The sequence below is a fragment of the Saccostrea cucullata genome, unplaced genomic scaffold (genome assembly GCF_032062105.1).
Source record: "Saccostrea cucullata isolate Sc308-1 unplaced genomic scaffold, CSIRO_AGI_Scuc_v1 ctg4259, whole genome shotgun sequence".
NCBI lineage: Eukaryota > Metazoa > Mollusca > Bivalvia > Ostreida > Ostreidae > Saccostrea > Saccostrea cuccullata.
The window spans coordinates 1-14,853 of record NW_026932718.1 but is presented as its reverse complement, the minus strand read 5'-3'; the positions used below and the strand labels follow the sequence as shown (position 1 = coordinate 14,853).

The window sequence follows — 14,853 nt, the reverse complement described above, 5'->3', positions numbered from 1 at the left end:
TTTAAATAAGTGTGTGTTATTATTAAACATAAAAACACTCTGTTCATATGTTTCTTATGCTATAATGTACATACTTATTCTGTTAGCAAATATTTCAGATCTTCTGCACCCTCATGCTCTTGTCCAGATATTTTAAGCACAAATGCTCATTTTTTGTATACTCAGAAAATACCCATGTTTGACCCTGTAAAAGTCTTAAATATAATGACATAGAATTCCCATATACCGGTATAAACTATTCTCAGAAATTAATTTTATTTTTTGCCTATACCAAGAAGCAGGCTCCTCTCTAATATGTGTATCCATTACTGTTCTAGAAAAGCATGTATCCATGTATGAGCTATATATTTTACCTTTCTTTTAAATTACACTTTTCTCTTGCAGGTATTTAATAGGAGTAATGTTGCAACAATTTTAGGATCCACATTGATGATTTATTCCAAATGCAAATGTAAGTACTTTTTATGAACGTATAATAAATATGCTAGAGGTATTGTGAGCAATGAGATCACTAAATGATACCCCTGCCTACCATGTGGTTATATATATAATGGCAAAGTCCATGTTTTGCTGTGGTCGGGAAACCCAAAATATGTGTTTGATAAAAAGTAAAAAAGGAGATGCACAATGGCACTAAGTTTTATTAAATTTTACTCAGTGGTATGAGAGGAGGTGCGGATAAGCGATGTGTACCCCAAAGCGTAACAGACAGACAGCTAGATGTACAGACGGACGGACATACCCATTGCTATATACCCTCCCGCTTTTCAAGCGGGGGATATAAAAATAAAGGTAAGTTTGTATTGTAATCCGTTTAATTTAAAAGGAATCCAGCAATAATTAGACCCCTGTTTGAAAAGTGGGAAGGTATAAAGTAATCGGTATGTCTGTCCATTCGTCCATTTGTCCGTCCGTCCGTCTGTCCGTCCGTTCGTCTGTTATGCTTTGGGGTACCCATCTCTTATCCGGAACTCCTCTCATACCACTGAAGGACATTTAATTAAACTTCCACAGAATCTTTATTACATTATTATTTTGATTTGACATACATTTTGGATTTTTAAGAGCAAAACATGGATACTGCCATTATATTCATATGGGAAGATGGGGGTACTATTTAGTGAGCTCATTTTTCACAGTACCTCTAGTTTAAAGTTGATTTCTTTTGGAAAAAATACAGAATTTAATGCCTTTCATGTAGAAAGACTGTATCAGATATAATTTAATTTTTTTTAGACCTTTTCCCTGGAAAATTATGAAACAAAAATATCGGGGCTGTTTGAAATACATTGTTGAGCCTTCATAAAATAAATTTTAATTCTATATTTCCGAGAAATGGGAAACAGCAGGGTATAGACAATAAAGATTGAAAATAATAAGAGGAAAAATCAGCATACAAATCCAATATACATTGAAGGCTGTTCATAGTCAGTGATATGTGTTATGTGTAGCTTTGGCAAATCTGCACTCCCAATAAAATCTAAGCAAAAGCAATAACCAAGCCACTAGATATATTTTCGTTTGTATGATGCGAGGTCATGAAGAATACTGTGGATATTTAATATTTAAACTTTTCATGTGAGTTTAATTAATTAATCAAACTAAATAATAAACTAAAAAAACTAATCAAAATGAATAAAGAAATCAAAAATTGAAATCAGATAAGCAATACAATTTTTCAATGTCTCTTTAAGAAACATATCTGCTTCACAAGTTTGACGTTCCCTGATAGCAAAAAATATAAAGTTTATTACATCGCTGAGCAGACTTCAATCATTTTATGATCCGGCATATGTGCGTTCCTCTGCCTGTTTGTCCTGTCACTTCATATCTTAGATATTCTATTTTCATCTAAAATGTTTCTTGTAAATTAAAACACCAAACATTAGGAAATCAGGATTGTTTTAATGACAAGATTTTTTCTACTACGGAATCATTAATGTTCATAGGCGAGAATATCAAGAATTACCTTTGACCATGAATTTATCTCTCAACCAAAAAAAAAATGACAACGAATCTTTCATAAACATATATGAGTTTCCCTCGAATGTAAGTTCAAGAAAACTTCCGGTTATGCAAGAACATTGTCTATCAGAAATAAAAATGAAATGATCTTCTATGAAGAAAAATATATATTAGGATGTTTATATTCAAAGATTTCTATAAGAGGCAAAAACTGGTCACCTGATTTACTTTTAATCGCCGATATATGGCTGAAATATTGCCGATTCGGCGTAAAACATTAATCAATCAATCAATCAATCTATAAGAGGTCTGTGATTTTTTAATATATATTTCAAGATAAAAATTAGTTTGTTACAAACACAATTTCTGTTCATAACTTTGAATGACTATCTTTCTTCACCCATGTTTGCTAAATCGTTGCTCATTTGGTGAAACTTATTAATATTTAATACCAATTTAGCACCTGTATGCAAAAATATTAGAATGTGACAATTTTATTACATTTATAGTATTTACAAGAGAATGAACAATGTCTACATTAAATTACCCTTCCACTGAGGAAACTACAAACGAAAATAGGGCCTGTCGGCTTCTCTTGGGACCTTGCACGGATAGTCTTCGTGACGTATTACGTCATCATGTTCCACCATCTTTGTTTTCGCACGTCATTCATCAACATAGTCTAAAACTGCCACGTTTAACTGCTACACAACGAAGTCTGATTTTGCCTCAAAAAGGCAGTTATGTCGGAAATTACGATGATATGGACATCTCTTTGCTTTACATATTACTTAGAAATATCTGCAACATACCTGCTCATTCCAAAGGTTGGAGTAATGATCCCAACTCATCTGATACATCGGTCTCGGCCAACATTGAAAGAATTCGTTTTGCAAGAAATGAAAGAGGACACTCGTCCAGTTCTTCACTCCCAAATTCCGAATTCAATATGTTTTGGAACAAAGTGAGATCAGCAGTGGTGGGAATTGATTCTTTTCTTAACAATGGAAATCATTTTGCAAATCAAGTTGATTTGCTGCGTTCTGAGACAATGGATCCTGTTAGTGACAAACATTATAAAGAGAAGCTCAAGCAACAGGCCGAAGAGGACCGAGAAACGAGGACAAGGGTAATTGATCTGGAAAAAAGATTTGAGAAAAGTAAACTTGTACTACAATATCATGATGAACATCTCAAACAACAGGCCGAAGAGGACCTAGAAACAAGGACGAGGGTACTTGATCTGGAAAGACGATTTGAGAAAAGTGAGCGTGTACAACAATATCATGATGAATATCTCAAACAACAGGCCAACGAGAATAAAGAAACAAGAAAAATGGTTGATGATTTTAAAAGTAAGCATCTCCTTGAAGACTTAACGTTCTGTATGTTACATTGTTATATTAATTTGATGACCTGTGCTTTGAAAAAATCTCATTTCGACCACAATTTATTAAAGATTTCATTACCGCACCACATATTAGAAATATTTCAAATACTAGTATTTATTTAAGCATTGAATTCATATTTTGGGATGTTTTCGGTCCTATAACACACCTGGCCGTGCCGACAAATTGAATACCGCGCGTTGCCTTCTTCTCTGCAACCACTCAACCAATTTCAAGCAAATTTGATATAAAGCATCTATGGGTGAAGGGGAACAAAAATTGTGAATTTCATTGTCCCTGTCCCCCTGGGGCCCAAAGGGTGCCCTAACAAAAAAATACTATAGTTAACTATAGTTAACTATAGATAACTATAGTTAACTATAGTTTACTATTGTTAACTATAGTGATAACTTTAAATTTTGACACTTTGAAAACTTTGATTTACTATAGTGATAACTTTGACACTTTGAAAAATTTTGACGAAAACTTTGACACTTTGAAAAACTTTGACGAAAACTTTGACACTTTTAATTGAAAAACTTTGGCGAAAACTTTGACACTTTGAAAAACTTTGGTGAAAACTTTGACACTTTGAAAAACTTTGGTGAAAACTTTGAAACTTTGAAAAACTTTGGTGAAAACTTTGACACTTTGAAAAACTTTGACGAAAACTTTGACATTTTGAAAAATTTTGGTGAAAACTTTGACACTTTGAAAAACTTTGGCGAAAACTTTGACACTTTGAAAAACTTTGGCGAAAACTTTGACACTTTGAAAAGCTTTGGCGAAAACTTTGACACTTTGAAAAACTTTGGCGAAAACTTTGACACTTTGAAAAACTTTGGCGAAAACTTTGACACTTTGAAAAGCTTTGGCGAAAACTTTGACACTTTGAAAAACTTTGGCGAAAACTTTGACACTTTGAAAAACTTTGGCAAAAACTTTGAAACTATGAAAAACTTTGGCGAAAACTTTGACACTTTGATTTACTATAGTTAACTATAGTATTTTTTTGTATTTTTTTGTTAGGGTGGGGCCAAAACCACTAAAATTAATGCAATCTTTAAAAATCTTCTTTTTTACTCCTGGACATCAAGCAGTCAAACTGTTAGCATGAATGTAATGACCATTGAGTCCTCTACCAAAATTGTGAAATTCATGGCCCCAGGGTCAGGGGTTCTAGTGCTAGGGCGGGACTCTATTGAGCATATAGTGAAAATGCATTATTTCTTTAAAAATCTTCTTCTCTGCTTCTAAGTATTAAATGAACTAACTAAGTACATATTTATGATGAGCAAGAATGCCTCTTCCAAAATTTTGAATTTTATGGCCCCAGGGACAGGGGTCTGGTGCTAGGGCGGGGCTCTATTGATTATATAGTGAAAATAAATTACACCTTTGAAAATCTTCTTCTCTGCTCCTGGGTATTAAATGAACTAACTAAGTTTAAAGTTATGATGTGCAAGAATGCCTATTCCAAATATGTGAATTTTATGGCCCCAGGGGCAGGGGTTCTAGTGCTAGGGCGGGGCTCTATTGATTAAATAGTGAAAATAAATTACACTTTGAAAATCTTCTTCTCTGCTCCTGGGTATTAAATGAACTAACTAAGTTTAAAGTTATGATGAGCAAGAATGCCTCTGCAGCACAGTTAAGGTTACAAATGGAAATATCGGCGATTTTTTAAGATAAAAAAACATACTTAATTAGGATGGGCGATTCTTTTTAGGAATTCACTGATATCAAAAAAATGTAATGTGGTTTAAATCTACATGTTATGGGCATTTAGATTTTTTATTTAGACTTCACATGTGATGTCGACGTCACACGACTTTGGCAATTATACTTGCAGTTTAGAGGTCATCTATAAAATTCAATATTGCAAGGGCATAACCAAGATAAAAATCTTAGTTTATTTTATAATCCTTTTCAACGCTATATGTAGTTTGTGAAAAGTGCTGCGAACCTATATAGATTCCTTTTTTTAATTGGTAAAATTTAATTTGTTGGACGGGAGATTGAATATTTTGCTAGTCAACTACATTAAATATAGTTATAATTAATTTATTTGCAAGATTTCAAGAGGTTCGCAGCATTTTTCAAATATCTTAATGCTTCTTGAGTTTATGTGTAAAATTTTGACAAGATACATTGAAGGTATGCCCTTCCAATAAATCGATTTATTTGGGCCCTTCCATTACTTTTTCAATGAATCTGCATACAAACACTAGACGGTATCGCTTGTCTGGAGAATACACGTACAGTTTATAAATAAAATACTAAAATGGACATCGCATCCAGGTTAACGGATTTTTATTTTACTGCAAATAAAATTTTATTCAAAAACAAAAGACTTTTTTCATTGTACAAAATGTGACTTGTTCAGTCTCTCACTACAAACTGCGTCATTTTTGCGAGATGACGTCACATTGACAAGTGCATTGCGATCGATGCATCGTTTATATACTGTTATGTTGGATTTAACAAACGCCAAAACTTTATGTAATAGTAAATTTGTATGTAGTATACAGCTATCCAGCTGTTTGAAATAGCAAATATTTTCATTTTGTGGTATTTTGAAGACCTTATATTATGTGTGACGTCATAGTTAACATTTCCCGTACAAATTAGGCCCCGTCTCCTTACTGTAACCTTAACTGTCCTGCGTCTTCCAAAATTGTGAATTGTATGGCCCCATCAGGGGTTCTGGTGTTAGGGTGGGGCTCTATTGATTATATAGTGAAAATAAATTACACCTTTGAAAATCTTCTTCTCTGCTCCTGGGTATTAAATAAACTAACTAAGTTTAAAGTTATGATGTGGAAGAATGCCTATTCCAAATATGTGAATTTTATGGCCCCAGGGTCAGGGGTTCTAGTGCTAGGGCGGGACTCTATTGAGCATATAGTGAAAATACATTACACGTTTGAAAATCTTCTCTGCTCCTGGGTATTAAATAAACTAACTAAGTTTAAAGTCATGATGTGCAAGAATGCCTTTTCCAAAATTGTGAATTGCATGGCCCAAGGGTCAGGGGTTTTGGTGTTAGGGTGGGGCTCTATTAATTATATAGTGAAAATACATTACATCTTTGTGAAAATCTTCTCTGCTCCTGGGTATTGAATTAATTAACTAAGTACATAGTTATGATGATCAAGATTGCCTCTTTCAAAATTGTGAATTTTATGACCTAAGGGTAAGGGGTGCTGGTGTTTGAAAAATTTTCTTCTCTGCTCATTGATATTAAGCAGATGAATATTTATATAGCTTAATGATGAGCAAGGGCCATTCTTCCTGAATTGTGAATTTCAAGGCCTGTTGGTCAGGGGTACCAAAGATGGGGGGGGGGGCTCTTCTTATAAACTGAAAATGAATTAAGTAATTGAAATCTGCTCCTTGGTTTTAATCAAACATTTTTGACAAGCAAGGGTGCATTTTCCAAAATTGTGAAATGTGTGGACCAAGGGTCAGGGGTTCTTGTTTGGTAGTGGCACTACTGATTATTGCTGAATATTACTGATTAGTCATTTTTGTTTGGTTCCACTACTCTGTCTAGGGGTATTAAGTTACCAAAATAAGCATGCTAAGTGTATAGTTATGATAAGCAATGGTGCATTGTGAATGCCATGACATCTACTTTAAAACATGCACCAAATTCAATGGCTGGAAAGTTGTTGTATGATGCTCAGGTGACTTATAAGGCCCATGAGCTTCTTGTTTATTTAGACTTGTCACATGATGTCGACGTCTCATATGTTTAGCAATTTTACTTGCAGTTTAGAGGTCATCTATACATTCCAATACTGCAAGGGCATAACTAAGTTGAAAATTTTAGTTTAATTGATAATCATTTTCAACACTATATGTAGTTTGTAAAAAGTGCTGCGAATCTATAATATATATTCCCTTTTTTAATTGCTAAAATTTAAATTGTTTGACTGCAGGTTGAATATTTTGCTGGTCAATTACATTAAATGTAACTATAATCAATTTAATTACAAGATTTCATGAAGTTCGCAGCACTTTTCAAATATCTTAATGCTTCTTGGGTTTGTGTGTAAAAACTTGACAAGATACATTGAGGGTATTCCCTGGCAATAAATCGATTGATTAGGGCCCTTGCATTACCTTTTCAATGAATCTGCATACAAACGCTAGACAGCATCACTTGTCTGGAGAATGTTCGGACAGTTTATATTAAATAAAATACTGTAATAGACATCGCATCCAAGTAAACGGCCTTTTATTTAATTGCAAATAATATTTTATTTGAGAAGAAAAGACATTTTTCATTATACAAAATGAGACTTGATCAGCCTCTCACTGTGTTCAGACTGCGTCATTTTTGCGAGATGACGTTACATTGACCAGTGCATTGCGATCGATGTATCTTTTATAAATTGTTGTGTGGAATTTTACAAACGACAAAACTGCATATAATAGTACGTTTGTATGTAGTATACAGCTATTCAGCTGTTTGAAATAGCAAATTAGTTCTTTTTGTGGTATTTTGAAGACCTTATATTATAAATGTGTGACGTCATAGTAAACATTTCCCGTACAAATTAAGCCCCGCCTCTTCGCTTGAACCTTAACAGTGCTGCGAGGGGAAAGTAGAGATCTGATGGTTCACGTGTATCACAGCTCTGTAGCACGCAGATTTTTTTGTCGCCCCCCCCCCCTCCCCCACACACACACATTAAAAGACGTTGCTATATATATATAGACCTCTATCAAACGGTATTGGATTGCTGAAATAAAAAAAAACTATTTTGCGATCCTTGATTCACAAAACTAGTGCCGGTTAAAGCTTGTTCTATCTTTTAAAATCTAGAACTAGTCATTGAATGACATTTTTCATTCGAGTTGTCAAGATACACGTGTCTATATACTGCTCTTTCTTCCTACTTTTTAAAATGCTTGTACCATAGATTCAAAGTTTAGTTTGTATATAAAAGTATAAGTGTAAGAGGGAAATTCGGATCCGCCAATGAATATGTAAATGTGATGTGCCGATTTAAAAGCGCGATTTGCCAAATAATGGCATATTCTATTTTGAATAGGGCGGATTATTCTACGGGCAAGTTATCTAAGGTGCGAACTCTCCAACCCCAGCATTCTCGCGCATGCGTAGCCTGTCGTTTTCCCATGGAATCCGGTTTAACCTCGCTTATATATTTACTGCGTGGACCTCAGAGTCCACGCAATAACTGTTTACAGTAAAAGAACAATGGTCGCTGCTGAGAATAATCTTACTATTTCATAAGTTTTTAAAATATTTGAAATCAAAAGCGGTGGTATCGCCTGTTTTAGGCATAGTTTATATAATTCCAAAGGCATTTTGGGTTAAAAAGGTAAGAGCCTTTTTTAGCTTAATTAGAGTATTCAAAACTTTATTTACATCGAAAGAAAATCTATTGTACATCTTGTGGTTGAAAAATATCCATATTGTTTATTATGTTATCTTTAACTTAGAAATATTCCAAAACAAGTAGCACCGTGACAAAAAAATGTAGACAAAATATCCCCTTGCTCTGTGATTTGGACCTTTAACCCCCAAATAACATTCACATAGAATTAAACAAATTTTCCTTTCAATAGGTTCATCTAGGAAAGATATGTGCAAATGTAAATAGTATATGTTGCATGTTTCCATTCATCTCAATCATATGAACTAAATCTTTGTGGTTGGAAAACTTTTTCTCTGTAGTGCATGCCAATTAGCTTAGGGTGAATTCACCATCAATCGGACACCCTTGTACTTCAACAAGTTCTACCGATATCGATACCGACGGAAAATTATCAAAATGGAGCTTAACACTTAGTATGTGATTAAAATATAAATTTGGGGCACACTTATATGCCTTTTATTGAGAAAATATCACCAAAATCGATTTTTTTTCTAAATCACTGAAAATCCGCCATGGATCGGACATTATTTACCATGCATCGGACAGACGATATTTCGATCGAAAAAATATCATACCTTAATCACAGTGCTTTAAAATCCTTGATATGGATATACTTTTATATTTTGTCTAAGAAATAAACCTCAACATAAATTAAATTGACGATATCGTTGCATAAATGTAGAAAGATTCAAGATGCTTCACTCTGCCATAGAAATGCTTTAAAATGCTTGTAATGCTGTAATTCGCGCCTTTGTCTCATGGGGCTAAGATAGTCTGGTTTGGAGAAATAAATTGAGTCAGATTCTAGACCTCATACATCTATAATTTATATTTTGACTGAAAATTTAGAGTTTTTATATATTTTCTTTTTCCGCAAAACACGGCTGTAGTTTGGATTCTGTATGAAAATGGTAGTGATCACTTTTGCATCGGATAGTGTCCGATGCATGGTTAATTTGTGTCCGATGTTCGGAGAAATAAACATACTTGTAAAAACTTGCTCTAAAAAGAATAATACAAACATTGAAATGCATTTACCAAAGTCTGAGTTGTTCCAAAATTGCATTATCATAAATTTCTGGTTATTCGCCTTTGATGATGTAAAATAAGACGTAACTTAAAGGCCATTCTCGGAGTATTTTTAACACAATATGATAAAAACAATCGATATCATTTAAAAATTTAAATCTACAGCTTCAAATTAGAAACAAATAAATACACAGAACTCTTAATTTGAAAAAGGGTGTATTGCCTAAAGTTGTCCGAAGCAAGGTATGTGTTCGATATATGGTTAAATCACCCATCATATTGTTGTGGTGGCTAGATGATCGCCACTTGCCAGATAGTTCAGTTGAAAAAGCCCCTCACTGGAGATTCAGGGGACCCTGGTTCGAATCACAGTCTGGGCCGTCGGATTTTTCTCTTCACCTGTTACATTATGTAGACAAGTTAGAATATATTTAACTTTAGAATGATTTTTTGTGTGAAGAATGCTTTCTTTCATTACTTATTTTTCTTAAGTTTCAGGCCCAGACTTACAATTTAAAATTGGTAAGTATTGGTTGATTTTACATGTTAGTACCTGGCTTATTTGAAAACGCTTAATATTTTATTGTCATTTTTTCGTTAAAAGAATATAATTAAAATACTATTAAGATTTTTTTTCTATTTATCCATGTAGATTTTACATAGAGTAATTTTGCGCAGTGAAATAGTTTTTGCAGCCCCCCCCCCCCCCCCCCCCCCCCCCCCAAAAAAAAAAAGATAAATACGAGGGTTGATCCAAAAGTTCGTGGAATTTCTTTCTAAAATTTTATCGTAATTTGATGAAATCAATCAACAGGCATATTTATAATATAGAGTTATAATGCAACAATATTGGAAAATTTCACCACTTTCAAATTACCAATAAGGTCACACGAGCTTTCTGAAAATGGATAGTTGGGAAACCCGGGGGAGACTTCGACGTAACGTCAAGTTAGATATGTCACGTCACGGTATTGAAGCGTATCGCCCAGAAGTCCAGTTATAATACGTAATTCTACAAAATGCTGCCATTTTCTCTATTTTTTTTTCTCAAGAAAAGCCTGGGTATCCTCTCACACCAACTTATCTCAATTTTTTACTCATATTTCAAAATACTACCTATCTTTCTATAAGATGTTCCAATTTCAGTAGCAATGTCAAGAACAGTACGGCAGCCGACAACGTCCATTAACGCTTTTAATTTGTCTAGGGGGATACGTTCTTAAACAGAGAATCTATAAAGCGACCACACTTTTTATCAACGTCCACGGAAGTTCTATTTTTCTTAAATTTCTTATGCCACTGGAAAACCAGCAACTAAATACACTTTCCCCAAGCCTATATCAATAATATACGCGTTTAAGATAGAGTGATCCCGGGGTTTTCACAAAACGTGTGACTTGACTGAAATTTTACGTTATCTAACAACTTAAAGATGAACAATTAATCATCAACTTATAAACTAAATATCTATTAAAAACACTTAAACTCTCACACAAAGGTTCATAAAAGATCAAGCAATCGTAATAATGACATACTTTTCGTTTTATATACCACATAAGGCGATTTAATTCTTATTTCACGTATTAAGAATTAAAATGATAATAAACGCGTTAATGTCTCCCCCGCATTTCCAAACAACCGTTTCTATAGCAACTGCCATAAAGTTACTGTCCAAGATATTTAAAATGTTTTTTAATTTAAAATATTCATTAAGTATCTATATTATCATTTGTAATTTTCAACCCATTCTACTAAAAAATAAATAAACCATGAAGAAATTCCACGAACTTTTGGATCAACCCTCGTAAAAATCAATAATCAATTAAGTATTGTGATTTATATCATCAAAGTGGGTCATATATAACAAATATTTTTGTCCACGAAAGAAATAGACCAAGCTTATCCTTAAAAAACTAACATTTCTTCATTATTAACTAAATTTAACACCAGAAACCCCCACTTTTGTTTTTTTTTTTAATTTTACGAATATAAGAGATACATTTGATCATTCTACTTAATAAACAAATAGGTTTAGACTTTAAAATAATTTTATTGCTTGTTCAGTGTTTAATGTCAGAAAATTTACCATTTTGTGGGTGCATAAAGGTTAAGTAGTTTTTTTATGAGAAATAGTTTGATTTTTTTTTTTTGGGGGGGGGGTCACAATTCTAATTGTCTTTTCAAGAGTTGACTGTATTTGGTTCCATGATTTATGTAGATAAAGACTAGTGATGACAGTACAAAGGGTCTAATTAAATGGTTATTGCGCCAAAAGATGCGATATGACCTCCATTTTTTTGTTTTACTTTTAATTAGGGTATGTATGCAGATAACATGACAAAAAAATTGTAAAGACTTTTAAAAACAGAATCAAACTTCATTGAATGCCAATATTTACAGATAAAAACTGAATTTGGTTCAATAAGAATTAACAATATTATTGAGATTTAATTTTAACCGGGGTGCTTAATTAAGCCTACTAGTGTTTTGTCGTTAGTTCACTGAACTAAAGTCGCTAAGATATTCCTTTTCCAATGGAACGCTTGGATCATGTTTCTTCTATAACAAATAACGCCTAAAGTATTGACTATAGGCAAGCAAAACGCCAAGAAACTCTTCTATATAGAACGTTTAAAATAGGTTACTATTATTTTTTTCATAGTATACTGAGTAAACTGGGTTACAAAAATCTTAAAGGATTTTGAATCTCTTTTTAAGACACAACCAGAAAGATGCTGAACGAATTTGAAAAGGAAATCCGTTCTCTTTTTGTCAAGACGCGAGCAAGTGAAAAAGTAATGGAGGTACTTGAAGGAAACAGATGTGTTTTTCTTATTGGAAACCCGGGAGATGGAAAAACAACTCTAGCTAAACACATTCTAGTAAGTCTACAGAAAAGGGGAATGATGCCTATTCAGATATTATCTTTCAAGAATTTTTATGAAAAAATGCCGGGGTGTTCAAAAATGGTAATATTTCTTGATGATGTGTTCGGAGTAAGGTGTCTGTCAAAGAAAGAACTCCACTACTTTACAGTTCAAAGAGATCTCATACAGGGTTATCTCTCTAATGATGACAAAAGAAGTGGTAACATGTTGATAGCAACATTAAGGAATGATATTTTTAGAGAATGTGAAAACACAATTACAAACAGTGAGTTCTTCAAAAGCTCCCTCTTTAATATGTCTGGGACAGATTTTAAAATAAATAGAGATGAATTTGCAAATTTTGTATCAACCTACGCTTTGCAAGATATTATTCTGTCCGTTGATGAAATTTTAGAGAAAAAGAGCCTTGGTTATTCAATTGGAATTCCCCTATGTATGAAAATATTAAAGAACATTGTCAAAAACAAAGTCAATATAGCTGACATTTTTGAACACCCTATGAAATATTTACAAGAAGATATCGAAATAAGAATTAAGGAGAAGGAACACAAAACCGCTGTTTTGATTTACATTCTTCTTTGCGGAGGGAGCATAGAGACTGGAATCTTGACAAACCCGTATAAAGACAGGAAACGAAAATCAAAGGCTTTACAGATGATGGAATTAGAAGGAACGAAATCCTCAATGATAAGATTTCACAATTCCATAAAATTTTATGAAGGATCATACATTGAATTTGATGATGTAGAGGACGTTTACAAATTTACACACAGTTCCGTAAAAGAAAGTATTTTTCTATACATGAGTCAATATTATCTTGAAGATATTATTAGCGATTGTGAACCCTCGCTGTTGTTACCTCTATACACTAGTAAGAATTGCACCAATGCAATTTTAATCGACACCAGTTTGTTCACAGATCTCATAGATAGAATCAATAAGATTTTAAAAGGAAAAAAGGCTTCCGAATATAAGTCAGTTTCTTTAATGTCAATTTGGAATGATGAAGACTTTAGAAAGGATATCATGCAAAATGAAGAATGGAAACAGAAATTGGTAGACAGCATTGATGAGAAAGAAGATTCAATGTTAGTGCATTTTTCAGGAGCTGGAAACTTTAATTGCGTGAAACATCTGTTATCATTTTCTACAGAAAAACAAAGATATAAATCACTTAACAGGGCCTGCACTTATAATCATATAGATATTGTGGATCTTATTTTAGAAACAAATGTTAAATACAATCTCAAAACGTGTTTCCATGCAGTGCAAAGCGGAAATATTAAAATGCTTTTCCGTTTTACTGACAAAGTAGATCTCAAACATATATCATTTTCACATAATTCACAGTTGTGCAATTTGAGAGGGGGTTTGCTTCAAGAAATCTGCTTATCCGGACAAAATCACCTTTTGGAACCTGTGCTTGAACGCTACCCTTCACTGATAAATGTACTAAATGAAAAAGGTGGGAACGTCCTTCATTTTGTTGCATATGCAGGACAAATAGATATCTTTGCAAAATTAATAAAAAGGGGATCTGATCCATACTCTAGAGATTATGATGGTTTCACTATACTTCATTATGCTTGCTTGAATGGTAAGTTAGATATGGTAACATACATCAGTGAGACCTATCCTAAGTTATTGACAAAGGGTTTTGATAACTATTATGGGTGGCCTTCTCTCCGCTTCGCAGCACTATCGGGAAATATTGAGTTATATGAATACCTTGTAGAAAAAGATCTAGATGTTAAAAGAAAAGAACAAAATGTTAAATCAGTTCTACATCAGTGCTGTAGGAATGGTAAGTTAGAAATGTGTAAGTACCTGGTCAACAAACACCCTGAAATACTAGAAATCAGTGACGATGATAGGTCAACTGTGTTACATGACGCAGCCTGGGGAGGAAATGTTGATGTCTTCAATTTTCTAATAGACAAAGGATTAGATGTTAAAAGTACAGCACAAAATGGAAAAACTGTCTTACACCAGTGCTGTAGGAATGGTAAGTTAGAAATGTGTAAGTACTTGGTCAACAAACACCCTGAACTTCTAGAAATCAGTGACAATGATAGGTCAACTGTGTTACATGACGCAGCCTGGGGAGGAAATGTTGATGTCTTCAATTTTCTAATAGACAAAGGATTAGATGTTAAAAGTACAGAACAAAAT

At 33.4% G+C, this 14,853-nt stretch overlaps 1 protein-coding gene across 1 annotated transcript; it reads left to right on the top strand.

Moving 5' to 3' along the window:
• Positions 1-382: 382 nt before the first annotated feature.
• Positions 383-14,839, top strand: LOC134235911 (uncharacterized; the record flags this gene model as incomplete). The annotated part of the gene is made up of 4 exons (XM_062718087.1): positions 383-451; positions 2,475-3,320; positions 10,286-10,315; positions 12,512-14,839. Coding segments are annotated over exons 2-4 (3,184 nt in total), but the record flags the coding sequence as incomplete, so codon positions are not given.
• Between the last annotated feature and the right edge of the window lie 14 nt (positions 14,840-14,853).